At 44.1% G+C, this 22855-nt stretch overlaps 2 protein-coding genes across 5 annotated transcripts in view; one reads left to right on the top strand and one right to left on the bottom strand.

Annotated features, from left to right (window-relative positions):
- Positions 1-7566, bottom strand: part of LOC118377376 (2-(3-amino-3-carboxypropyl)histidine synthase subunit 1-like) — a 96684-nt gene extending 89118 nt beyond the window's left edge. For all 4 annotated transcript variants that reach the window (XM_052467633.1, XM_052467634.1, XM_052467635.1 and 1 more), the window contains exons 1-2: positions 7399-7566; positions 6190-6339 (exon numbers count right to left, since the gene is read on the bottom strand). In XM_052467633.1, the coding sequence (XP_052323593.1) occupies positions 6190-6339; positions 7399-7450 (202 nt within the window). In that variant the 5' untranslated portion in view covers positions 7451-7566. The remainder of the gene's footprint in view (positions 1-6189; positions 6340-7398) is intronic.
- Positions 7567-9772: 2206 nt separating this feature from the next.
- The window catches only part of LOC118370510 (reticulon-4 receptor-like 1), a 273103-nt gene continuing 260020 nt past the window's right edge, over positions 9773-22855 (top strand). Inside the window, exon 1 of the mRNA XM_052467632.1 lies at positions 9773-10683. Within this exon, the coding sequence (XP_052323592.1) occupies positions 10671-10683 (13 nt within the window). The 5' untranslated portion in view covers positions 9773-10670. The remainder of the gene's footprint in view (positions 10684-22855) is intronic.

Below are 22855 nucleotides of genomic sequence, written 5' to 3'. Positions count from 1 at the left end.
GGGGTCACTGTGCACCATGTAGCCAGACAGAGACAGGTCATTACCTGAGTTTACTAACCAAAAAAGGTTTCTAAGTCTCACCACAGCCCTGCCTGACAGAAACCAAGAGCTCTCTCTCCATCTGCTCTCACTGCTAAAGGTGCTGCACAAGCTCTGCACAAGCGTTTAGAAGCATTTGTGTGTGTGTGTGTGTACACATGTGAGCTGAAAAGTCTACGAATGTCACAGGAGCATTAACACAAATCAAATGTAAAAGATGCTTGTGTGTTTGTCATTCACCCCCTCCCCCACTCACACTATCAACCGACGCATATGATAGTCTGTGTTTGGTTTGAGTGTCAGCCTGTCAGCCAGTGCACGGTCTGCTGTCATGTGTCATAAGGAGAAACATCTTGCACGTGCAGAGGGACATAAAATGACTCTGTACATTTAGCTGGAGAGACACTCTGCACTTGTGGCTGTACTGCCTGACAGAAAGGGATGTTTCTGTCTGGGAGGTGTCCACAGAGAGTTGGTACAGCAACGACTTTTAGTTAGTGAACGGAGAAAAAGGTCAGCTGAGGAGCTAAAAAACCCAGCTCTCTTCCAAGTCCCCAATCCTCTCTAGTCAGGCCCCAGCACGGAGATGTGTACTGTTTCAGATTTGACCTGTGTCTAGAATAGTATTAGCGTTCTATAACAGTGTGGACTGGCAGGTGCATCTGTTTGTTCACATTCTGTACTTCTTCAGCGTAGTCGTTAGGGTTACACTATACTGTGGGGCACACCGTCTGCACTTAGAGCTGTGCTGCTGCAGAAAACTGGTCCACCTCTGTCTGCAGTTAGTGTCTGGCTGCTCTACTGAAGCTTCTCCCAGACTCTTCACTTCCTTAAACATTCCCAAAAAACATCTGTAGAATTCTGTAGATGTAAAATGGAAAGAATTCAGAAGCGTTAAACGAGAAGACCAGAGGGAAATCACGAGTCTCTGCGAGTGCTACTGCTAACCTTTTGATTATTTGCGATGCTGTTGTGTCTCTTCTGAGAGAAACAGTTCTCGGTGTTTGTTTCACAGCCCCGAGGGAAACATTTTCATGGTTCCTCCAGACAAACAAGGTTGTTTGGTCTCTCTGTTCAGTTTGCCCTGCCTCTGTTTCCTGCCTTCCACTTTCACAGGTACAATTCAGTGTGCAAGGATGAACAACTGTCGTGAGAAAGAGACGATTGCAGGCACGGAAATTTAGCACACAGGAAACACCTAGATGAAAAACAAGGACAACAGAGAGGAATTGAGGTATGATAAAGAATGCGATCAGTTAAACTGGCAGTATTATTTAACAATAACGTATGTAATATAATAATTTGGTTGCTATTAATATTTGTCCTATTTCATTGGAAAAGTGTTTTTTGCATATCACAACTCCCCCCCTGAGACAACCTGAGAGTGGGGTCACGGCTAGGGTCAGCCATTATCAACGGCAACCCTGGATCAATTAGGGTTAAGTGCCTTCCATCAAGAGCACATCAACATATTTTTCACCTTGTTGGCTCAGGGATTCCAGCTAACAACCTTTCGGTTACTGGCCCAAATCTCTAACCAATAGGCTACCTGATGTCCAACATGATGTTGCTCCTGCAAAATGTCCTACAGTGCATTCGGAAAGTAATCAGATCCCTTGACTTCGCCCACATTCTGTTACATTACAGCATCCCCACAGCATGATGCTGCCACCACCATGCTCCACCATAGGGATGGTGCCAGGTTTCATCCAGACATGATTTAAAAAAAAAAAAAATATTTCACCTTTATTTAACCAGGTAGGCTAGTTGAGAACAAGTTCTCATTTGCAACTGCGACCTGGCCAAGATAAAGCATAGCAGTGTTAACAGACAACACAGAGTTACACATGTTGTAAACAATTAACAAGTCAATAACACAGTAGAAAAAAAGGAGAGTCTATATACAATGTGTGCAAAAGGCATGAGGAGGTAGGGGAATAATTACAATATTGCAGATTAACACTGGAGTGATAAATGATCAGATGATCATGTATAGGTAGAGATATTGGTGTGCAAAAGAGCAGAAAAGTAAATAAATAAAAACTGTGGATGAGGTAGGTGAAAATGGGTGGGCTATTTACCAATAGATTATGTACAGCTGCAGCGATCTGTTAGCTGCTCAGATAGCTGATGTTTGAAGTTGGTGAGGGAGATAAAAGTCTCCAACTTCAGCGATTTTTGCAATGCGTTCCAGTCACAGGCAGCAGAGTACTGGATCGAAAGGCGGCCGAATGAGGTGTTGGCTTTAGGGATGATCAGTGAGATACACCTGCTGGAGCGCGTGCTACGGATGGGTGTTGCCATCGTGACCAGTGAACTGAGATAAGGCGGAGCTTTACCTAGCATGGCCTTGTAGATGACCTGGAGCCAGTGGGTCTGGCGACGAATATGTAGCGAGGGCCAGCCGACTAGAGCATACAAGTCGCAGTGGTGGGTAGCATAAGGTGCTTTAGTGACAAAACGGATGGCACTGTGATAAACTGCATCCAGTTTGCTGAGTAGAGTGTTGGAAGCAATTTTGTAGATGACATCGCGTCATCGTGTTCTTGGTCATCTTCCTGACCAAGGGCCTTCTCCTCTGATTGTTCAGTTTGGCCAGGCAGTCAGCTCTATGAACAGTCTTGGTGGTTCCAAACTTCTTCCTTTTAATAATGATGGAGGCCAATTTGTTCTTGGGAACCTTCAATGCTGCAGAAATGTTTTGGTACCCTTCCCCAGATTTGTGCCTCAACACAATCCTGTCTCGGAGCTCTATGGACAACTCTTTGACCTCATGGCTTGGTTTTTGCACTGACACGCACTGTCAACTGCACTATATAGACAGGTGTGTTCCTTTCCAAATCATGTCCAATCAATTGAATTTACCAAGTAGAAACATCTCAAGGATGATCAATGGAAACAGGTTACACCGGAGCTCAATTTCGAGTCTCATAGCAAACGGTCTGAATTCTGTTCATTTTCAGACCATGAAAATAGTCCGAATGTCAAATCTGAAATATCTGACGTTTCTTAGGAGCTATGGTAACTTTCCAGAACCAAATGTATGCTAACTTAGTTGTTGCATCGGTTCACACTCAACAATTGAGGCTGGGCAGTAAAAACAATGGTGTTTGCTTGCTTAATTTCATTCCATTCCAACAGGAAGTGAAAAGACCAAAACAAAGAGGCCAATTCAACTGAGAATGAATGAGAGAGGCTGAGTGAAAGGGGTTCAAAGCCCAGGCAGAAACAGATGGACTCAGAGGGAGATGGAGGGAGAGAGAGGGGTAGAGTGCAACAGAGTCGATAAGGTGATCTTTGGCCCTGCAAGCCCAGAGAGAGAAAGCTCTCTAATGAAACCAACACAGAACAGACAGAGGCTGAATCCTAAATGCCACCTATCCCCAATAGTGCCTATAGGGCTCTGATCAGAAGTAGTGCACTGTATAGGGAATAGGGGGCCATTGGGGAGGCAGTTCGAGAGACAGGCAGACTGAGTCACACCAAATCTCATCTCACCCCGACCATGGGGACCAGTCATAGACCACCCCATTCTCCCTGCACACCAAACACCTGTTACATAGCTAGACTGTAAACCCTTTACAGTATGCAACACTTGTTGTTGGCTGTCATTTCCATCAACAGGGGATCAGTGTTTTGGCATGGCTCTTTCAGTAACACCCGGGTGGATATTTGACTTCAGATTGTTGGCAGAGTTGGGTGGATTACTCCCACGTGTCTTTAATTAAGTGAACATGTTTCACACCATACATATTGAATGCTGCTATTTTCTTCATCGCTCCCCCTATCCCCCTTCCTCTCCATTCTAGCACTCCAGGTGTGATTGTCAGATGGGAGTGCCATCACTGTGACCTGTATGTGTGAGTGCACAGTGCAGTGGGAATGCAGGTACTCAACGAGTGACAGGGAGAAAGTCAAAAGCTGCAGAGGTGAAAGTGGGGTCCCTCACCCCTCATCACAACCCAATAACACCTCATCAACATCACAACCCTTCATCACCATCACAACCCAAAAACACCTCATCACCATCACAACCCAATAACACCTCATCAACATCACAACATCACCATCACAACCCAATAACACCTCATCACCATCACAACCCAATAACACCTCATCACCATCACAACCCAACACAACCCAATAACACCTCATCACCATCACAACCCAATAACACCTCATCACCATCACAACATCACCATCACAACCCAATAACACCTCATCACCATCACAACCCAATAACACCTCATCAACATCACAACCCTTCATCACCATCACAACCCAATAACACCTCATCACCATCACAACACCTCATCACCATCACAACCCAAAAACACCTCATCAACATCACAACCCAAAAACACCTCATCACCATCACAACCCAAAAACACCTCATCACCATCACATCACCATCACAACCCAATAACACCTCATCACCATCACAACCCAAAAACACCTCATCACCATCACAACATCACCATCACAACCCAATAACACCTCATCACCATCACAACCCTTCATCACCATCACAACCCAATAACACCTCATCAACATCACAACCCAAAAACACCTCATCACCATCACAACATCACCATCACAACCCAATAACACCTCATCACCATCACAACCCTTCATCACCATCACAACCCAATAACACCTCATCACCATCACAACATCAGCATCACAACTCAATACCACCTCATCAACATCACAACCCAATAACACCTCATCAACATCACAACCCAATAACACCTCATCAACATCACAACCCAATAACACCTCATCAACATCACAACCCAATAACACCTGACCCCTCATCACCATTACAACCCAACAACAACATCACAACCCAATAACACCTCACCCCTCGTCAACATCACAACCCAATAACACCTCACCCCTTATCACAACCAAATAACACCTCACAACCCAATAAACCCTCACCAACATTACAACCCAATAACACCTCACAACCCAATAAGCCCTCAACCCATCACAACTCAATAACAACTCACCCCTCATCACAATCCAATAACCCCTCATCACCATCACAACCCAATATCATCTCACCCCTCATCACCATCACAACCCAATAACACCTCATCACCATCACAACCCAATATCATCTCACCCCTCACCACAACTCAATAACCCCTCATCAACATCACATCCCAATAACACCTCATCAACATCACAACCCAATAACACCTCACCACCATCACAACGCAATAACACCTCACCCCTCACCACAACTCAATAACCCCTCATCAACATCACATCCCAATAACACCTCATCAACATCACAACCCAATAACACCTCACCACCATCACAACGCAATAACACCTCACCCCTTATCACCATCACAACGCAATAACACCTCACCCCTCATCACAACCCAATAACACCTCACCACCATCACAACGCAATAACACCTCACCCCTTATCACCATCACAACGCAATAACACCTCACCCCTCATCACAACCCAATAACACCTCACCACCATCACAACGCAATAACACCTCACCCCTTATCACCATCACAACGCAATAACACCTCACCCCTTATCACCATCACAACCAAATAACACATCACAACCCAATAAGCCCTCAACCCATCACAACCCAATAACACTTCACCCCTCATCAACATCACAACCCAATACCACCTCATCAACATCACAACCCAATATCACCTCATCAACATCACAACCCAATATCACCTCATCAACATCACAACCCAATAACACCTCATCAACAATAACACCTCACCCCTCACCAACATCACAACTCATAACCCCTCATCAACATCACAACCCCTCTCATCACAATCACAACCCAATAACCCCTCATCACCATCACAACCCAATAGCAATACATTAGTCAGGAACTGATACACACCTCATTAGTCTTTTCCAGTAAGGTAATAGTGTAAGAAATATATTAACCTTGTAGAGTATAGTATCCAAGCCTAATAGAGTATATTAACCGAGCCTTATAGAGTATAGTATCCTAGCCTAATAGAGTATATTATCCTAGACTAATAGAGTATAGTATCCTAGCCTAATAGAGTATAGTATCCTAGCCCAATAAAGTATATTATCCTAGCCTAATAGATAGTAGAAATGTAATAGGTCTATTCTGCGCTTACCTCTCTTAGACATGGCCTGTCTCACCCGCCAGACTGTCTTGTGGATCTCAAAGTTGTAATTTGCAGGCAGAGCGTGGATAGCCTCCTGTAACTCTGGGTCTTGCAGGATTTCATCAGGAATTTGATTGGCCACCCGCCGTGGTCCTCGTACTAGGGTAAGAATCAAATAATTGTACTGTGGGAGATAGTTGACAAACACAGACAAGACAGGAGGCTTCAGATCAAATACGGTGTAGGGGCATAGTCTGTTATGATTATTATATACGAGGTGTTACATATTATTTTAGTAATTGCTTTGAAGTTGCACAATCCCTATTCCTCTTGTATATGCCTAATTACAAAACCACTCACCTCCATATGCTATTTTAATCCAGTCACTATAACAACAAGTTAATACAATGTTGTTGTAGTTTATATTTTATTATAGCATAACTAAGAGCAACCTAATGTTAAGCAGGGTTCCCCAACTAGTGGCCCGAGGGCCGAATTTATTTGTTTAAAGTTATTTTTGGGGTGTTTATTTGTTGGTCATAAAAGACCCGTCATGTAAAAACACCAGCCGCAAGTGATTTTTATTTTGGAAATCTGTTCCAAAGTAGTAGCGATATACATTATGTTATTGTATACAAATGTAAGCACGGTTTTAAATTATTATGTTTTAGTCAAATAATATATATGTTTGGGCTTCTTATGATCAATTTGCAGTCTACACATAATTTGTAATTATGATTCAGCCCTTGACCATCTGCTCAAGAGAAAATCGGCCTGCGGCTGAATCTAGTTGATGATCCCTGCTGTAAAGGATGCCTCAATAATTATTGGTTATTTATTTAGGTTTAATACAGTGACCTTGTCTGTCAAGTGTGGTCCCGCCAGACTACCTGGCAGGTCACCTCTTTGTCTAATTGCGCATGGGCGAAAGTGTCTGATGATTAACTGGCTAAACGTTAGTTCCTGGACCTTAAAGATATTTAAAAACGTGTTCTATTATGTTTCATATAATTCGGAAGTTAGCTAGCTAATCACTATTTTAAACCATTTGAGTCAGCTTTCCTTATTATTAGCATTAGCTAGTCGCTAGTTGTATCTGCGTCATAATTCCTTATTCATGGTGGCAATGTATAATGTTTTTGTTAAAAGCATGTCCCATACACCACGTACTCGGTTATGTATTGTGTGATAGCGTTAATATAAGAGATTCATACTTACCGGTTCGTTTTTTTGCTGGAACGATTTGCGTTTCGACAGTGGGCGCCGCCATGTTTTCAGGGGAGCCAGAAAGGCGTCAGTAATCAATTGCAGAGTGCCATCGTTGCAGGCGGAACAATCGATGTGAGATAATCAGCAGTGCATCGCTGTCCTGTTTTTTTTTTTTAGAAAATTGTACCTTTATTTAACTAGGCAAGTCGGTTAAATTCAAATTCTTATTTTCAATGACGGCCTAGGAACAGTGTCTAAACTGACTTGTTCAGGGGCAGAACGAGAGATTTTTACCTTGTCAGCTCGGGGATTCGATTTTGCAACCTTTCGGTTACTAATCCAACGCTCTAACGACTAGGCTACCTGCCGGTTCTGAATCTCTATATACACGAAATGATAGAAAATGTTGCATTTGTTCAGAATTGAATAAAAAATATAGATTTTTAATTAACAGTAACCTTCATTCTTAGCAACATTATCAACTCAAACTGTTGTAAGCATACTGTCATCTCTCGCTCCATCAGAAGTTACAGATGTAGGATCTTAATTTGAGCCAATTTGCTACTGCACTGCAGGAAAATAATCCTGCAGCAACAGGAAATTATAATTATTATGTGGATTGTAATGGACATTATAAAATACATGTTTTCGTTAGGACAAATCAACAAACTTTAGAAGCTCCTTTAAAACTAAAATACACTACAAGTTTTAATTTCCTGTCTTGCAGGAACATTTTCAGCAACACAAACGTGATCAAATTAAGATCCTACATCTGTATGACTAGATCCCATTAATTTTCACCTCCTGTCTGTGCCATTGCTGTTCAGTTAGAATTTGGCTATGAATGAGATAGGGAAGGGACAGAAATGACTCACAAAATATCATGCCTAAAATAATTGAGAGGATTGAAATAGCTGCAGTGAAAACAACACTGCCTTATTTAGCAACATTTCCCATGTTCCCTGTTGGTTTTTTCTTTCTTACAGTGTTGTTGTCTCAAGTGTATGCATCTCTGTAGGCCTACATATACTTTAGTATGTAAAATAGGCCTACAGCAAGCTACATTTCTTGAAAGAAAATGTTTATGACAATTGAAGCCTGCTTGCTGTTGCATTTTCTTCCATGCTATTGAAGTAAGTCTTCCATGAATTGTGTTGCATAGTTGTAGTTCTAAGTAGGGTCACAACCAATTGGTCACAGACATCAATTCAACGTCTATTCCACTTTGGTTCAACGTAATTGTATTGAACAATGTTGATTAAACCAGTGTGTGGCCAGTTTGAAGGTTCATGATCCTGACCAGATAGAGTGTTATCTTCTATCTGCAACCATTGTTATGAGTCCTCTTACCATAGCAACAGTAACCATTGAGACTAATTGGCTGTGAAAGTCTCTCCTCCTGGGAAAACTACCACCACAGCCACACTATGGCACAGGGCACCAGCAGCACAGTACACACAACACATACAGTACTGTGCTGGTCTCCACCTTCACAGATCTAGCAGCTGGCCATCTGTACCATAGAAGGATCATTCTCATTCTATGGTCTATATTCACCACCCTGAATCTCACTGTGCTCTCTGCCAGGAAAGACATTTCATTCAAATGTTGTTGTTTCTATTTCTATTGATTGCCATGCACATCCTCCCTAGCCATGTGAAACCATTAACCCGTATCTAATTGTATTAGCTCTAATCTTGGAACCTTGAAGCCTGAGATCTTTAAATGTAAATTCTCATGAAATCTTGAATAGGCCTTTTACAGTATTACACCTTTGCTATCAGTAAGAAATATCAATAACACCATATATTTTCTTCAAATATTATAAGAAGAACAGTGGGCTGTTACATCCGTATACATTACTTGTATAGTTGAGAAATTGTCCCCATCAATTCATCATGTTTTCAGTAACCACCAACAAGTCCCTATCTGATTTAGGGCTAGTGCGCTCTGGGCCAATTGGATGACAGATAAACAGCCAACATCATTAAAGGGTAGGTAGGTCTACACTGTGCTCTTACCAAAATATAAAAACGTATAAACGGAGCTACAAATGTTTCCCTGAAAGAAAGAGAGATATGGCCAAGGAATTGGCACACTAGTGGCCATGGCCACATTTCTAAACCAAATTCCACCATCTCTCAGAGCCTGCAGCAAATGAAGGAGCTTACTGATTAGGCTAACAGATTTGAAGAAAATAAGTTATTCAATTGAGTTACATCAATTATTGTGTGTTTTATTTGACACTGTTCATTTATGTGAATGACATTGCCCTCTAAACACGAAATTGGAATGTATGTAATAATACGATATTTGTAATGTTTTCCCTTCAAGTGGAGTGCTGAACATTCAGACTTTGCCAGCAGACACCGTAGATAACGGAACGAGCCTACATAGAGACGGACCGAGAGGGTGCAGTGATGAGCCAGAGTGGACCCACAGCTCTACTTTCTATAGTCTACATTGAGCGCAGAATGGCGAAAGTCTGCATTCTCTGAGGAAGAGGCGTAAATTGAAAGGTCCTCACAGATAAGACCGGAGAACGGTAGGAATTTTACTGCAGCTCCCAAACACTACGGGAAAGCGCGGGAATATATTACTGGAGGGATTTATATGGAACGAAACTCATCAAAGTCCACGTTTTTAATCAGGATTTGAGGACCCAGCGCCTAATCCGACTTCAGAGACGAAATGTGAATCTAAATAACTTCTGTTAATGAAAGATTTGAACGAATATGATATGATCCATCCGACTTCGTTCGAGAAGGAATTTAGATTGCCCTTTTAAAATTATTAACTCTATATTTGGAGGCTGTGAGCGCAGTCGTTTTGCCCAAAACATGGTGATAGATGTTTTGCGTTCATTTAAAGTGAGTGTAAAAATGATGGTTATCAAGGGTTGAAACGATCTGTAAGGGGCATCTCACAAGCCGAACACCAGAGTTATTTTGCTTTTGAAAGGACATTTTCAATGCATTTCTTCGCAATGCGTAACGTTACCCTTGCGTATTTTCCAAATCCTGCTTGAAAAAGTCCGTCCCATAGACCAGCCTACTCAACGGGATGAGAGGAGACTAACGTTCGTTGACAATTTTATACATCACAACTGAATGTTTTGGCTGGACGGCACGGCGACAAGAGGAGCTACATTAGACCCATCATAAAACAAATAAACATTTTAAACTTTTATTTTCATAACTTCGAAACTAGAGAGCGCACGTTTAGTCTGGAATACAAGAATAGACGATTTTCAAAAGACTGAGGACGACACATCTTCCACCATGTTCAAAGGGGGTAAGTGCTTGAACTTTTTATTGTCATCAATCCGACTGACAGCAATGAGTTATTATTGTGCCAACAACACCCTGTGCTTGTTCCGTAAATTCACCATCAATTTTCCTCCACTGAATAGTGCGCAAATGGTTAGTTGTTTACCAGGTGTTATCATGTCTGCTGCTATCGGTGATGAAAAATATGTTATGATGATACACCAGCATGGTAGGCTAATGATTCTTGCAGGTATTGAGCGAGAACGTGACAATTTATTGCGACGACGATTTGGTTTCCAGATTTGCATAACATTAAGCCCGGTGTGCGCGAGCCTGGCAGGAATGAAATATTCAGACTTAGCCTATCACGAATACTATACTTGATATTAACGGCTGATGCCGCAGTGCAGTTTATGAGTTGTACCGGGTCTCTGTCTCTCGGATAAGCATTATGTGCGCTCTGGTTATTGCATTCTTGGGCATTGATCTAGGGCTGGCTAGGTGATATGGACAAGACAGGCACTGTATATGGCTTCATGGAGGGTATTTTTTGGTGGTCAGTAAGCAGAACAAATATTTTCCTCTTACATTGACAGTCACTCCTGACTTTATATAGTGATTGAGGACTACATAGAATTCAAACATTGAGTTATGCTGACAATGTCACGACCTGAACCACTCCCGACCACACAAGCACACAAATTGAACTCTGTCTATCCCCCTGTCATTCAACACACACACACACACACACACACACACACACACACACACACACACACACACACACACACACACACACACACACACACACACACACACACACGCATTTTCCATATTCTCATTGAATTTGTTGCAATGAGTAGCAATGGACAAAGCAATGTTAATGCCACAGTAATACCATTGTAATTGATCTGTTAGTTTTGATGTAATCTTTCTGATGTTTTGCTCTCTTGAACATTTGACTCCTTTGATTGTTTCAATATGAAGATTATGCATTTGAAGAAACATCATTTCTACAATCTTTCTTCATTATACTTCTGACAAAATGGTGCCCCTCATTTCACCCAGCATCAATAAAAGGCCACTGTTTGGCTTTCAACTATGTGTCACTGCCTATGCATTGTTCTCAACTCCTCTATTAATGCATTCAGCACCACTGTAGCTCTCCCTGACAGTCATCATCAGATTGATTATTGATCCAGGGTTGGAGATGTGACATCTCAATGATGAACTCACATAGCCAGTAACTAAATGTCTGTGCTTCAAGTACCCTGACCATTATCATGAACTGAACAGACTCGTAGAAACAGATTAGCTAGGAACTCACTGTTGAGTCTGGAGATGGAGTACCCCATCCACACAAAACAGGAGGTTACAGATGTAGGTTACAGACATTTTTCGTAAGTGAAAATCAAGTCACATTTCAAAGGGAAAATGACAAACTTCAGAAGCCTTTTTGAACCTCAAATACAACACAAGTTTTACATTTATCAGTTATCCTGCAACAGGGTGATCAAATTAAGATCCTACATATGTAGTTTAACTCTGAGTAATTTAGAACAGTGTTTTAGTGTATAATGTATGGCTGAACACCAGGCCACTCCGCATACTGTCTGTAAGGTTTCGTTTTCATGGTCATGTAAATGCTTCTCATGGTCATTGGGTGGCTATTACTGTGGTACACTTTACAGGTGTATTTGCTGTGCAGGATACTAACCCACAATGAAAACACTTCACATAACACGCATGGCATTAATACTTTACAAGAATGACCAAGATAGTTTGGCCAAGAAACAAATGTACATTTGCAATAAAATGTAATGACAATTTAAATAATTTCTCTTGAATATGCTTTCTTGCTTTTGAAGTCATGTAAACTACTGTAGTTCTTCATTTGAGATATTGGGTTTGGGGGATGATGTGTCATGAAAGTTCATGGAAAAAATATAGATTTCACAGTATGCCAAAATCCCCCCAGTCAGAAAAGACTGTCGATGAGGCATCAGTCAGCTTTTACGGGAACAATTCAGAGGTTCTTTGGTGGGTTTGAGATATGTGCCTGGAACAACACATTGTGGGGAGCCTGGCTGATGCATCCGGCCTGACATTTGGTGTGTGACACATTTCCCATTCAAAGTGAGTAACTGTGTGGAGTGACACGATGACAGCAGAAACACTCCTCAGGTTGACGAGAAGTTGTGACTAGCTGTGTAACTATTACCATGTGATTAGCCTCAGAATCCCTGTCTTATGTTCCAATAGTTGAGTTAACGAGACAAGATTAGGAAGGATGGCCTTATGAGACTGACTGCCAAGTAATGGACTGGACCTGAACAGGTCATCATGGGTATTGGCATTTCACACCTTTTTTCAACCAATTGATGATTTGTATATAGCTGCACCAGAGTAGTAAGCCAACCAACCTGATCTGAGTTTTGTTGATGTTGTATGGAATCCAAAGTAAATCTGGTCAATAAGCCGACATGATGTGGAAATGTTCTCTGTCTAGATGTGTAGTACATTATCTATGTATGCAAAGTGATGCAGGTGTGCCATGCCAGTCCTATCTATGTGTGAACAGCATGTGTGTCTGAGTCTGCTGTCCCTGTTTTTGGTTTCTGTCCCTATTACTAATCCCTGTGTGTGTGGCCCTCTTGCTCAGTGCTAGTGGTCTGTTACCCTCCCTGCTTCCCTGGGTTGCAGTGTCGCAGCTGGTGGGTTCTGATTACTATGCAGGTTATACCATCTCTCGCTGTCTGTCTCTGTCTGTCTGTCTGTCTGTCTGTCTGTCTGTCTGTCTGTCTGTCTGTCTGTCTGTCTCTCTATCGCTGTCTGTCTCTGGATTGATCTCTCTGTCTCTCTTCTTCTGTCTCTCTGTCTCTCTTTTTCTCTCTGTCTCATTTTTCTGTCTCTCTGTCTTTATTTCGTTCTCTCTTTTTCTGTTCTCTCTTTTTCTGTCTCTGTCTCTCTTTTTCTGTCTGTCTCGTTTGCTGTCTCTCTTTTTCTGTCTGTCTCTCTATCTGTCTGTCTCTCTTTTTCTCTCTCTCTCTCTCTCTCTCTCTCTCTCTCTCTCTCTCTCTCTCTCTCTCTCTCTCTCTCTCTCTCTCTCTCTCTCTCTCTCTCTCTCTCTCTCTCGCGTTCTCTCTCTCCATACCCAGTCATCCATGGAACAGACACTGGGGAGATGTGTCAGAGTAGTGCTGCGATAGATAGAGGGAGGTGTGATGTCGACTGTATATACCCTGCTGTGATGTGCTATAATTGCTGGTGCATGTCACTCAGGCTTATAGGGGGGCTGGATACAGGCTTTCCTTGGCCATTTTGAGACTTTCCTGTCTCTACACATTCCCAATCTCACCCACTCACCTACATCAACACACGCACACACTCTCACACACACACACACACACACACACACACACACACACACACACACACACACACACACACACACACACACACACACACACACACACACACACACACACACACACACACACACACACACACACACACACACACACACACACACACACACACACCCCTCTTGTCCATTGACATTCTGTATTCACTATACCCACAGGTTTCCCCAGGCATGTTAGTTTGTACTTTTCATTTGTGTTCATCCTTTGCATAAAGAAGACATTCAGATTCAGATTGACAAGGTTGTTACAAAATATCTAATTGGGAAATGTGTCTGCATCAACATAAAGCACAGCTCAGACTCAGATACTGTAACGAATGTACTTTGAGAGTACAAAACATTGTAGATCTTGCCTAACTGTACTCTGTTCTTGAATGTATGCTAATTATTGGAAAATTGTGATAATTCTCCCTCTCAAATACAGCATCTAAGACAAACAAAAGCCCAACGCTTCCTTCATCATTTAGCTCCATCACCACAGAATATACAGAGATAATTGTTTGAGCAATCAAACTCTGTAACATAGAGTAATCACGCTCTGTAAATCATCTCTAATTACGTGCCAGAGTAGTAGCACATTGCCTATTGAGTTGGCCCTGTTGTTTTCCAGTACAGGCAGTGCATGGTGGAGGAGACAACAGATAGGATTTACCAATAATGAGCCCAGTAGAACACAATGTCAAGGACTAAGGAAAACACATGTGGCCCCAGTCAGTCAGCTCTCAGTCTCCAGTCCTGCCCTGCCTACTCCCAGGGTTCAGTGTGTGGGTGCTAGGGAACTCAGCTCAGCCTCACAGCTCCCACTCAGTCAGCTCTCAGTCAGTCAGCTCTCAGTCTCCAGTCCTGCCCTGCCTACTCCCAGGGTTCAGTGTGTGGGTGCTGGGGAACTCAGCTCAGCCTCACAGCTCCCACTCAGTCAGCTCTCAGTCAGTCAGCTCTCAGTCTCCAGTCCTGCCCTGCCTACTCCCAGGGTTCAGTGTGTGGGTGCTAGGGAACTCAGCTCAGCCTCACAGCTCCCACTCAGTCAGCTCTCAGCAGCACCAGAGAGACAAGCTGATCAAATAACCAACTATCAACCTCTCAGGCATCAAGAGGCCCTCCATGACTATCTCTCTGTCAGAGATGGTTTTTCACCCAGAGATGTGTCCCTGTCTAGAGAGATAATATCATCTCCTAGACTTCACCAGTCACCATTCTAGATACCTTCAGCAGAGGTCTAGACTCACAGTCAGGGGGAATTTATGTCTGTCATTGTCACTGAAGGACAAACAGCAGTCTGGCCAGAGCTGAAATCACATAGACAGTGCCCTGAGGCAAAGCCTCCTCAGAACAATGATTTGATATCACCATGGATTTACACAGCACAGTATCTGACTCTAAATACCCATCTGTCACTTTATGTGTGGAGAACATTCAGCCAGCCAGACCAGAACATTCAGACAGCCAGACCAGAACATTCAGACAGCCAGACCAGAACATTCAGCCATCCAGACCAGAACATTCAGACAGCCAGACCAGAACATTCAGACAGCCAGACCAGAACATTCAGACAGCCAGACCAGAACATTCAGACAGCCAGACCAGAACATTCAGACAGCCAGACCAGAACATTCAGCCAGCCAGACCAGAACATTCAGACAGCCAGACCAGAACATTCAGCCAGCCAGACCAGAACATTCAGCCAGCCAGACCAGAACATTCAGCCAGCCAGACCAGAACATTCAGACAGCCAGACCAGAACATTCAGCCAGCCAGACCAGAACATTCAGCCAGCCAGACCAGAACATTCAGCCAGCCAGACCAGAACATTCAGCCAGCCAGACCAGAACATTCAGACAGCCAGACCAGAACATTCAGCCAGCCAGACCAGAACATTCAGCCAGCCAGACCAGAACATTCAGACAGCCAGACCAGAACATTCAGACAGCCAGACCAGAACATTCAGACAGCCAGACCAGAACATTCAGCCAGCCAGACCAGAACATTCAGACAGCCAGACCAGAACATTCAGACAGCCAGACCAGAACATTCAGACAGCCAGACCAGAACATTCAGCCAGCCAGACCAGAACATTCAGACAGCCAGACCAGAACATTCAGACAGCCAGACCAGAACATTCAGACAGCCAGACCAGAACATTCAGCCAGCCAGACCAGAACATTCAGCCAGCCAGACCAGAACATTCAGACAGCCAGACCAGAACATTCAGACAGCCAGACCAGAACATTCAGACAGCCAGACCAGAACATTCAGACAGCCAGACCAGAACATTCAGACAGCCAGACCAGAACATTCAGACAGCCAGACCAGAACATTCAGACAGCCAGACCAGAACATTCAGCCAGCCAGACCAAATGAGGGGACTTGTTCTGTGACTTATATTTAAAGAGGCCATTTGAATAGAACATAATATTCTCCTAACATGTTGTCATGATTGCATTACAATTTATTGTGAAGCAAAGTATTCCTGTGGTTGTGGACTAGGTATCAGTAGGGCTGGGTAAAGAGGAGTACAGAGGAGAATATAGAGTAGAGCAAAAACATAAAGACGGATCCCTTAAATATTTCTAAGATGCCTGAAAAACAGAAAGTGCATCCAGGGTGAGAACAGTGTTGCCAATCCTAATCTGACGCTTGTTTAAAAATGTCTATTTTAAGACTCTCTTCCTGTCACTGTTGATGAGGTTGATATTAAAAGGTTGATAAAATCCAAAAATCTAAATAAAACACACAGACGCACACATTCACCCATGCACACTAATACACACACATCGATTCTCTATTCTCCCCTTTTTAGCATACCCGCTGATACAAATCAGGGTAGGGCAATCAATACCTTTCGAGCAGACGGATTTGTCTATTTTTAGTCTATCTGACCCTGTCCATATGAGACTGCATCTCAGGTAGTTGACGGAGCACTACCTCTCATTGGAGAGCTGAGGCTCAATCAGTAGACTGCTATCCTACACACCTCTGACGCTGGCAGTGCATGCCAAACACCTCCTTTAGCAAAAGGAGATTCATCCAATCATAGGGCCGATACATGATGTTGTTACCATGGAAGCATTTGGCACTATTCAACAACATGACACTTAACAGAGGATGACAAATAATTACAGAGAGAGTGTGAGTTCGTTTGTGTGTGTGTGTGTGTGTGTGTGTGTGTGTGTGTGTGTGTGTGTGTGTGTGTGTGTGTGTGTGTGTGTGTGTGTGTGTGTGTGTGTGTGTGTGTGTGTGTGTGTGTGTGTGTGTGTGTGTGTGTGTGTGTGTGTGTGTTAGTGTGTTTGTGTGTGTGTGTGACGATAGCAGCTCTGACTGGTATTAATGAACTGTTGATACTCCGGAAGCCATTTTCGCGCTTCCCTGTCAACCATTTCACACCAGATTAGGGCAGAGGGCTCTGCATGGCTTCCAAAAGTGGACGTTCCCTTCCTACAGTATGAAGTCAAACATTCTCCTGGTAATGCAGTCTGAAGAGTTTTCTGGAATTATTTAATCCACAGTATTATTTTAACTGGGAGCAGAAGTGGAAAACAAATCTACAAAATTCTCCCCTATCTCAGTCTGCCCTTTAGATTCACCTGGGTCTTCAGTAAACATCATCTTCCTGCCTTTGTAATGGACATGTGATGCAGGGCCAGCCATTACCGGATGATAATGAGGTGAAAGAGACAAGCAACCTAAGCCCGGTTGGTTTTTGGAATATTCATAATTCATTTCTGATTAAGTGGCTAATTGGAGTTTAAAGGTCAATGTAAATGGCCATGCCATAGATGTTCTGAGACAGGGGAGAGGAGGGGAGGTAGATAGATGGGAGAGAAGGGAGGGACAGAGGAAAAGGAGGAGACTGCCTTGTAGGCAGTTGACAGTAATCCCAGGTGTTCTCCTGTTACTCTTGACAGCTCTTCCCGTACTGAGCCATATTCCCCAGGCGACATCACCTTTGTGTGCTGAGGACAGAGATTCAGGGACAGCAGCTCCCTTCCGGCCCGGGGCATCTGTCTGCCCTTTTGGCATTGAGAGTTAGCACTTCCACAACAAGATGAAAAGGCTCAACACCAGGGAAAGGTGCGGAGGTGGGGGGTTTGGATTCACCTTGTGAGGTTGGAAGCCTATAGTGACAAGATAGAGACATGCAGAATGCTTACATAATGCAAACACACATGCAGTTATGCACACAGACACACTGACACACACACATCTCGTATAGTATGTGACATTCACTGAGTACCGATTGTGACTCCTCACATCGATTCCTCTTGTTTATTATGCCCCTAGTTAATCTCCCACTCCATCCATGTCACATTCAAACCTCATTTATCCCAAGATGGTTGACTTGAAAACAATGGGCTAATTCAGTCTCGAGTGGTAGTCTACCGTAATGCAATTTCACAATGGCTCCAAAATGATAGTTTATATACTGGGATTCTTGGCTAAATTAAAAACAGTCCGCAGGGAATTCAAACCATGAAAAACACAAACCAATCTTCTAAATGCAGAAACTACTCTCTCCTCTCGTCCTCTCCTTTCCTCCTCTCCTCTCCTAGCCTTCTCTCTGACTATGCCCACCTCCTACTCTCTAACTCAAATAGCTCTCGTCTCCCCCGTACTTCCCTTCCCTTAATAAGGCAGGGTGCTGTGACAGGCCCGTCTGAGTCTGAGTGGCTGTAAAGTGCGGTGTGAATATGTTAGGAGGAGTGTTATATGTGTTCTTACCTCTGTGGGGGCCCCGGCTCTGGCTGTGGGGGCCTCGGCTGTGGCTGTGAGGGGCCGGTGGGTGTTCAGCTTAACGAAAGGCCCCAGCCTGTGCAGACTAACAGTGCTGCTGTAATGTATTCACGGAGTGGCTTATCATACTGCTATTATACAGCAGTATGAGAATGGGCACCAAAATTACTAGAGATCATTAGTTGTGAGATACCAATCTGAATCTTGTTTGGGCTCTTGTCCGGTTCTATGACTAAAACGTAATGAGTTGTCGGGTTTGATTAAAGAGAGTGTGGTTTGATCCCAGGTACAGAACAGAATGAATGTTCTTGGACTGCAGCAGAAAGTGTTTTCTTCAAGTGGTTCATATTTGGAATGAGGAATGATGAGATACTGGCTCCAGATGCTGTCTTGCATAATGGCTTGAGGAGGACAAGTGGTTGATATTTGGAATGAGGAATGATGAGATACTGGTTCCAGATGCTGTCTTGCATAATGGCTTGAGGAGGACAAGTGGTTCATATTTGGAATGAGGAATGATGAGATACTGGCTCCAGATGCTGTCTTGCATAATGGCTTGAGGAGGACAAGTGGTTCATATTTGGAATGAGGAATGATGAGATACTGGCTCCAGATGCTGTCTTGCATAATGGCTTGAGGAGGACAAGTGGTTCATATTTGGAATGAGGAATGATGAGATACTGGCTCCAGATGCTGTCTTGCATAATGGCTAGAGGAGGACAAGTGGATTGTTTGTAGTTGTACATCAGAGCGTTAACTAGGGAGAGGAATCAGTTGTATGTTAAGGACAGGGCATTGTGGTTGATGGAATAGTAGTCATTATAGAATATGGACCAGTCTGTTCTCTCTAATCCCAAATCTTTTCTGTATTTAAATCCCCCCAATTGTTTTAGATTCAGTAATTTAGCACAATGTCTTTGTTGACCTTAACAAAGCTCAGACTATGGAGACAGAACGACATGGAATTACCTATCTTAATTGACCTCTACACATATTCTCACATCTGCCCGGTATCACACAGAATGTGGGTTGCTAGCTTCGAGCACATCTCAATGTGCTTTTAAGTAATCCAACATTGAAGTTAAATCTATTTCTGGCACAGAGACTCTCTGCATGCGTGTGTACTCTGAATGAGAATTGGGTCCTTGACATTTGCCCATGATTTCCTCTTCCAACAAGCCTTGCTCTTCAGTGCTGGCAGCTACTAACATTGGTCCAATAGGCGCCTGTTTGAGAGTGGTTGATTAAGACCTTGGCTTCGCCAACACTGAGCAGCACACACACAATGGAGGTGCCAGGTGCTGTTTTGTGCAGCTGAAGATAAGGGTGTGAATTAGGCCTGTACTTGGTGAAGAACACAGGAGCCATGGCTGGGATGTGGCTGGGATAGGCTGGGATGTGGCTGAGATAGGCTGGGATGTGGCTGGGATAGGCTGAGATAGGCTGGGATAGGCTGGGATGTGGCTGGGATAGGCTGGGATAGGGTGGGATAGGCTGGGATGTGGCTGAGATGGCCTACCTGGGATTTGGCGGAGATGGCCTACCTGGGATGTGGCTGAGATGGCCTACCTGAGATGTGGCTGAGATGGCCTACCTGAGATGTGGTTGAGATGGCCTACCTGAGATGTGGCTGAGATGGCCTACCTGAGATGTGGCTGAGCGGGATGTGGCTGGGATAGGCTAGGATGTGGCTGAGATGGGATAGGCTGAGATGGCCTGCCTAAGATGTGGCTGAGATGGCCTACCTGAGATGTGGTTGAGCGGGATGTGGCTGGGATAGGCTAGGATGTGGCTGAGATGGAATAGGCTGAGATGGCCTACCTGGGATGTGGCTGAGCGGGATGTGGCTGGGATAGGCTAGGATGGGCTACCTGGGATGTGGCTGAGATGGCCTAGCTGGGATGTGGCTGAGATGGCCTACCTGGGATGTGGCTGAGATGGCCTAGCTGGGATCAAATCAAATTTATTTATATAGCCCTTCGTACATCAGCTGATATCTCAAAGTGCTGTACAGAAACCCAGCCTAAAACCCCAAACAGCAAACAATGCAGGTGTAAAAGCACGGTGGCTAGGAAAAACTCCCTAGAAAGGCCAAAACCTAGGAAGAAACCCGGGCTATGTGGGGTGGCCAGTCCTCTTCTGGCTGTGCCGGGTGGAGATTATAACAGAACGTGGCCAAGATGTTCAAATGTTCATAAATGACCAGCATGGTTGAATAATAGTAAGGCAGAACAGTTGAAACTGGAGCAGCAGCATGGCCAGGTGGACTGGGGACAGCAAGGAGTCATCATGTCAGGTAGTCCTGGGACATGGTCCTAGGGCCCAGGCCAGTTGAAACTGGAGCAGCAGCATGGCCAGGTGGACTGGGGACAGCAAGGAGTCATCATGTCAGGTAGTCCTGGGGCATGGTCCTAGGGCTCAGGTCCTCCGAGAGAGAGAAAGAAAGAGAGAAGGAGAGAATTAGAGAACGCACACTTAGATTCACACAGGACACCGAATAGGACAGGAGAAGTACTCCAGATATAACAAACTGACCCTAGCCCCCGACACATAAACTACTGCAGCATAAATACTGGAGGCTGAGACAGGAGGGGTCAGGAGACACTGTGGCCCCATCCGAGGACACCCCCGGACAGGGCCAAACAGGAAGGATATAACCCCACCCACTTTGCCAAAGCACAGCCCCCACACCACTAGAGGATATCTTCAACCACCAACTTACCATCCTGAGACAAGGCCGAGTATAGCCCACAAAGATCTCCGCCACGGTACAACCCAGGGGGGCCAACCCAGACAGGCCGACCACAACAGTGAATCAACCCACCCAGGTGACGCACCCCCCCCAGGGACGGCACGAGAGAGCCCCAGCAAGCCAGTGACTCAGCCCCAGTAACAGGGTTAGAGGCAGAGAATCCCAGTGGAAAGAGGGGAACCGGCCAGGCAGAGACAGCAAGGGCGGTTCGTTGCTCCAGAGCCTTTCCGTTCACCTTCCCACTCCTGGGCCAGACTACACTCAATCATATGACCCACTGAAGAGATGAGTCTTCAGTAAAGACTTAAAGGTTGAGACCGAGTTTGCGTCTCTGACATGGGTAGGCAGACCGTTCCATAAAAATGGAGCTCTATAGGAGAAAGCCCTGCCTCCAGCTGTTTGCTTAGAAATTCTAGGGACAATTAGGAGGCCTGCGTCTTGTGACCGTAGCGTACGTGTAGGTATGTACGGCAGGACCAAATCAGAGAGGTAGGTAGGAGCAAGCCCATGTAATGCTTTGTAGGTTAGCAGTAAAACCTTGAAATCAGCCCTTGCTTTGACAGGAAGCCAGTGTAGAGGCTAGCACTGGAGTAATATGATCAAATTTTTGGTTCTAGTCAGGATTCTAGCAGCCGTATTTAGCACTAACTGAAGTTTATTTAGTGCTTTATCCGGGTAGCCGGAAAATAGAGCATTGCAGTAGTCTAACCTAGAAGTGACAAAAGCATGGATTAATTTTTCTGCATCATTTTTGGACAGAAAGTTTCTGATTTTTGCAATGTTACGTAGATGGAAAAAAGCTGTCCTCGAAATGGTCTTGATATGTTCTTCAAAAGAGAGATCAGGGTCCAGAGTAACGCCGAGGTCCTTCACAGTTTTATTTGAGACGACTGTACAACCATTAAGATTAATTGTCAGATTCAACAGAAGATCTCTTTGTTTCTTGGGACCTAGAACAAGCATCTCTGTTTTGTCCGAGTTTAATAGTAGAAAGTTTGCAGCCATCCACTTCCTTATGTCTGAAACACATGCTTCTAGCGAGGGCAATTTTGGGGCTTCACCATGTTTCATTGAAATGTACAGCTGTGTGTCATCCGCATAGCAGTGAAAGTTTACATTATGTTTTCGAATAACATCCCCAAGAGGTAAAATATATAGTGAAAACAATAGTGGTCCTAAAACAGAACCTTGAGGAACACCGAAATTTACAGTTGATTTGTCAGAGGGCAAACCATTCACAGAGACAAACTGATATCTTTCCGACAGATAAGACCTAAACCAGGCCAGAACATG

This window comes from Oncorhynchus keta, chromosome 18 (assembly GCF_023373465.1).
Source record: "Oncorhynchus keta strain PuntledgeMale-10-30-2019 chromosome 18, Oket_V2, whole genome shotgun sequence".
Lineage (NCBI taxonomy): Eukaryota > Metazoa > Chordata > Actinopteri > Salmoniformes > Salmonidae > Oncorhynchus > Oncorhynchus keta.
This window is presented reverse-complemented; position numbering and strand designations above follow the sequence as displayed.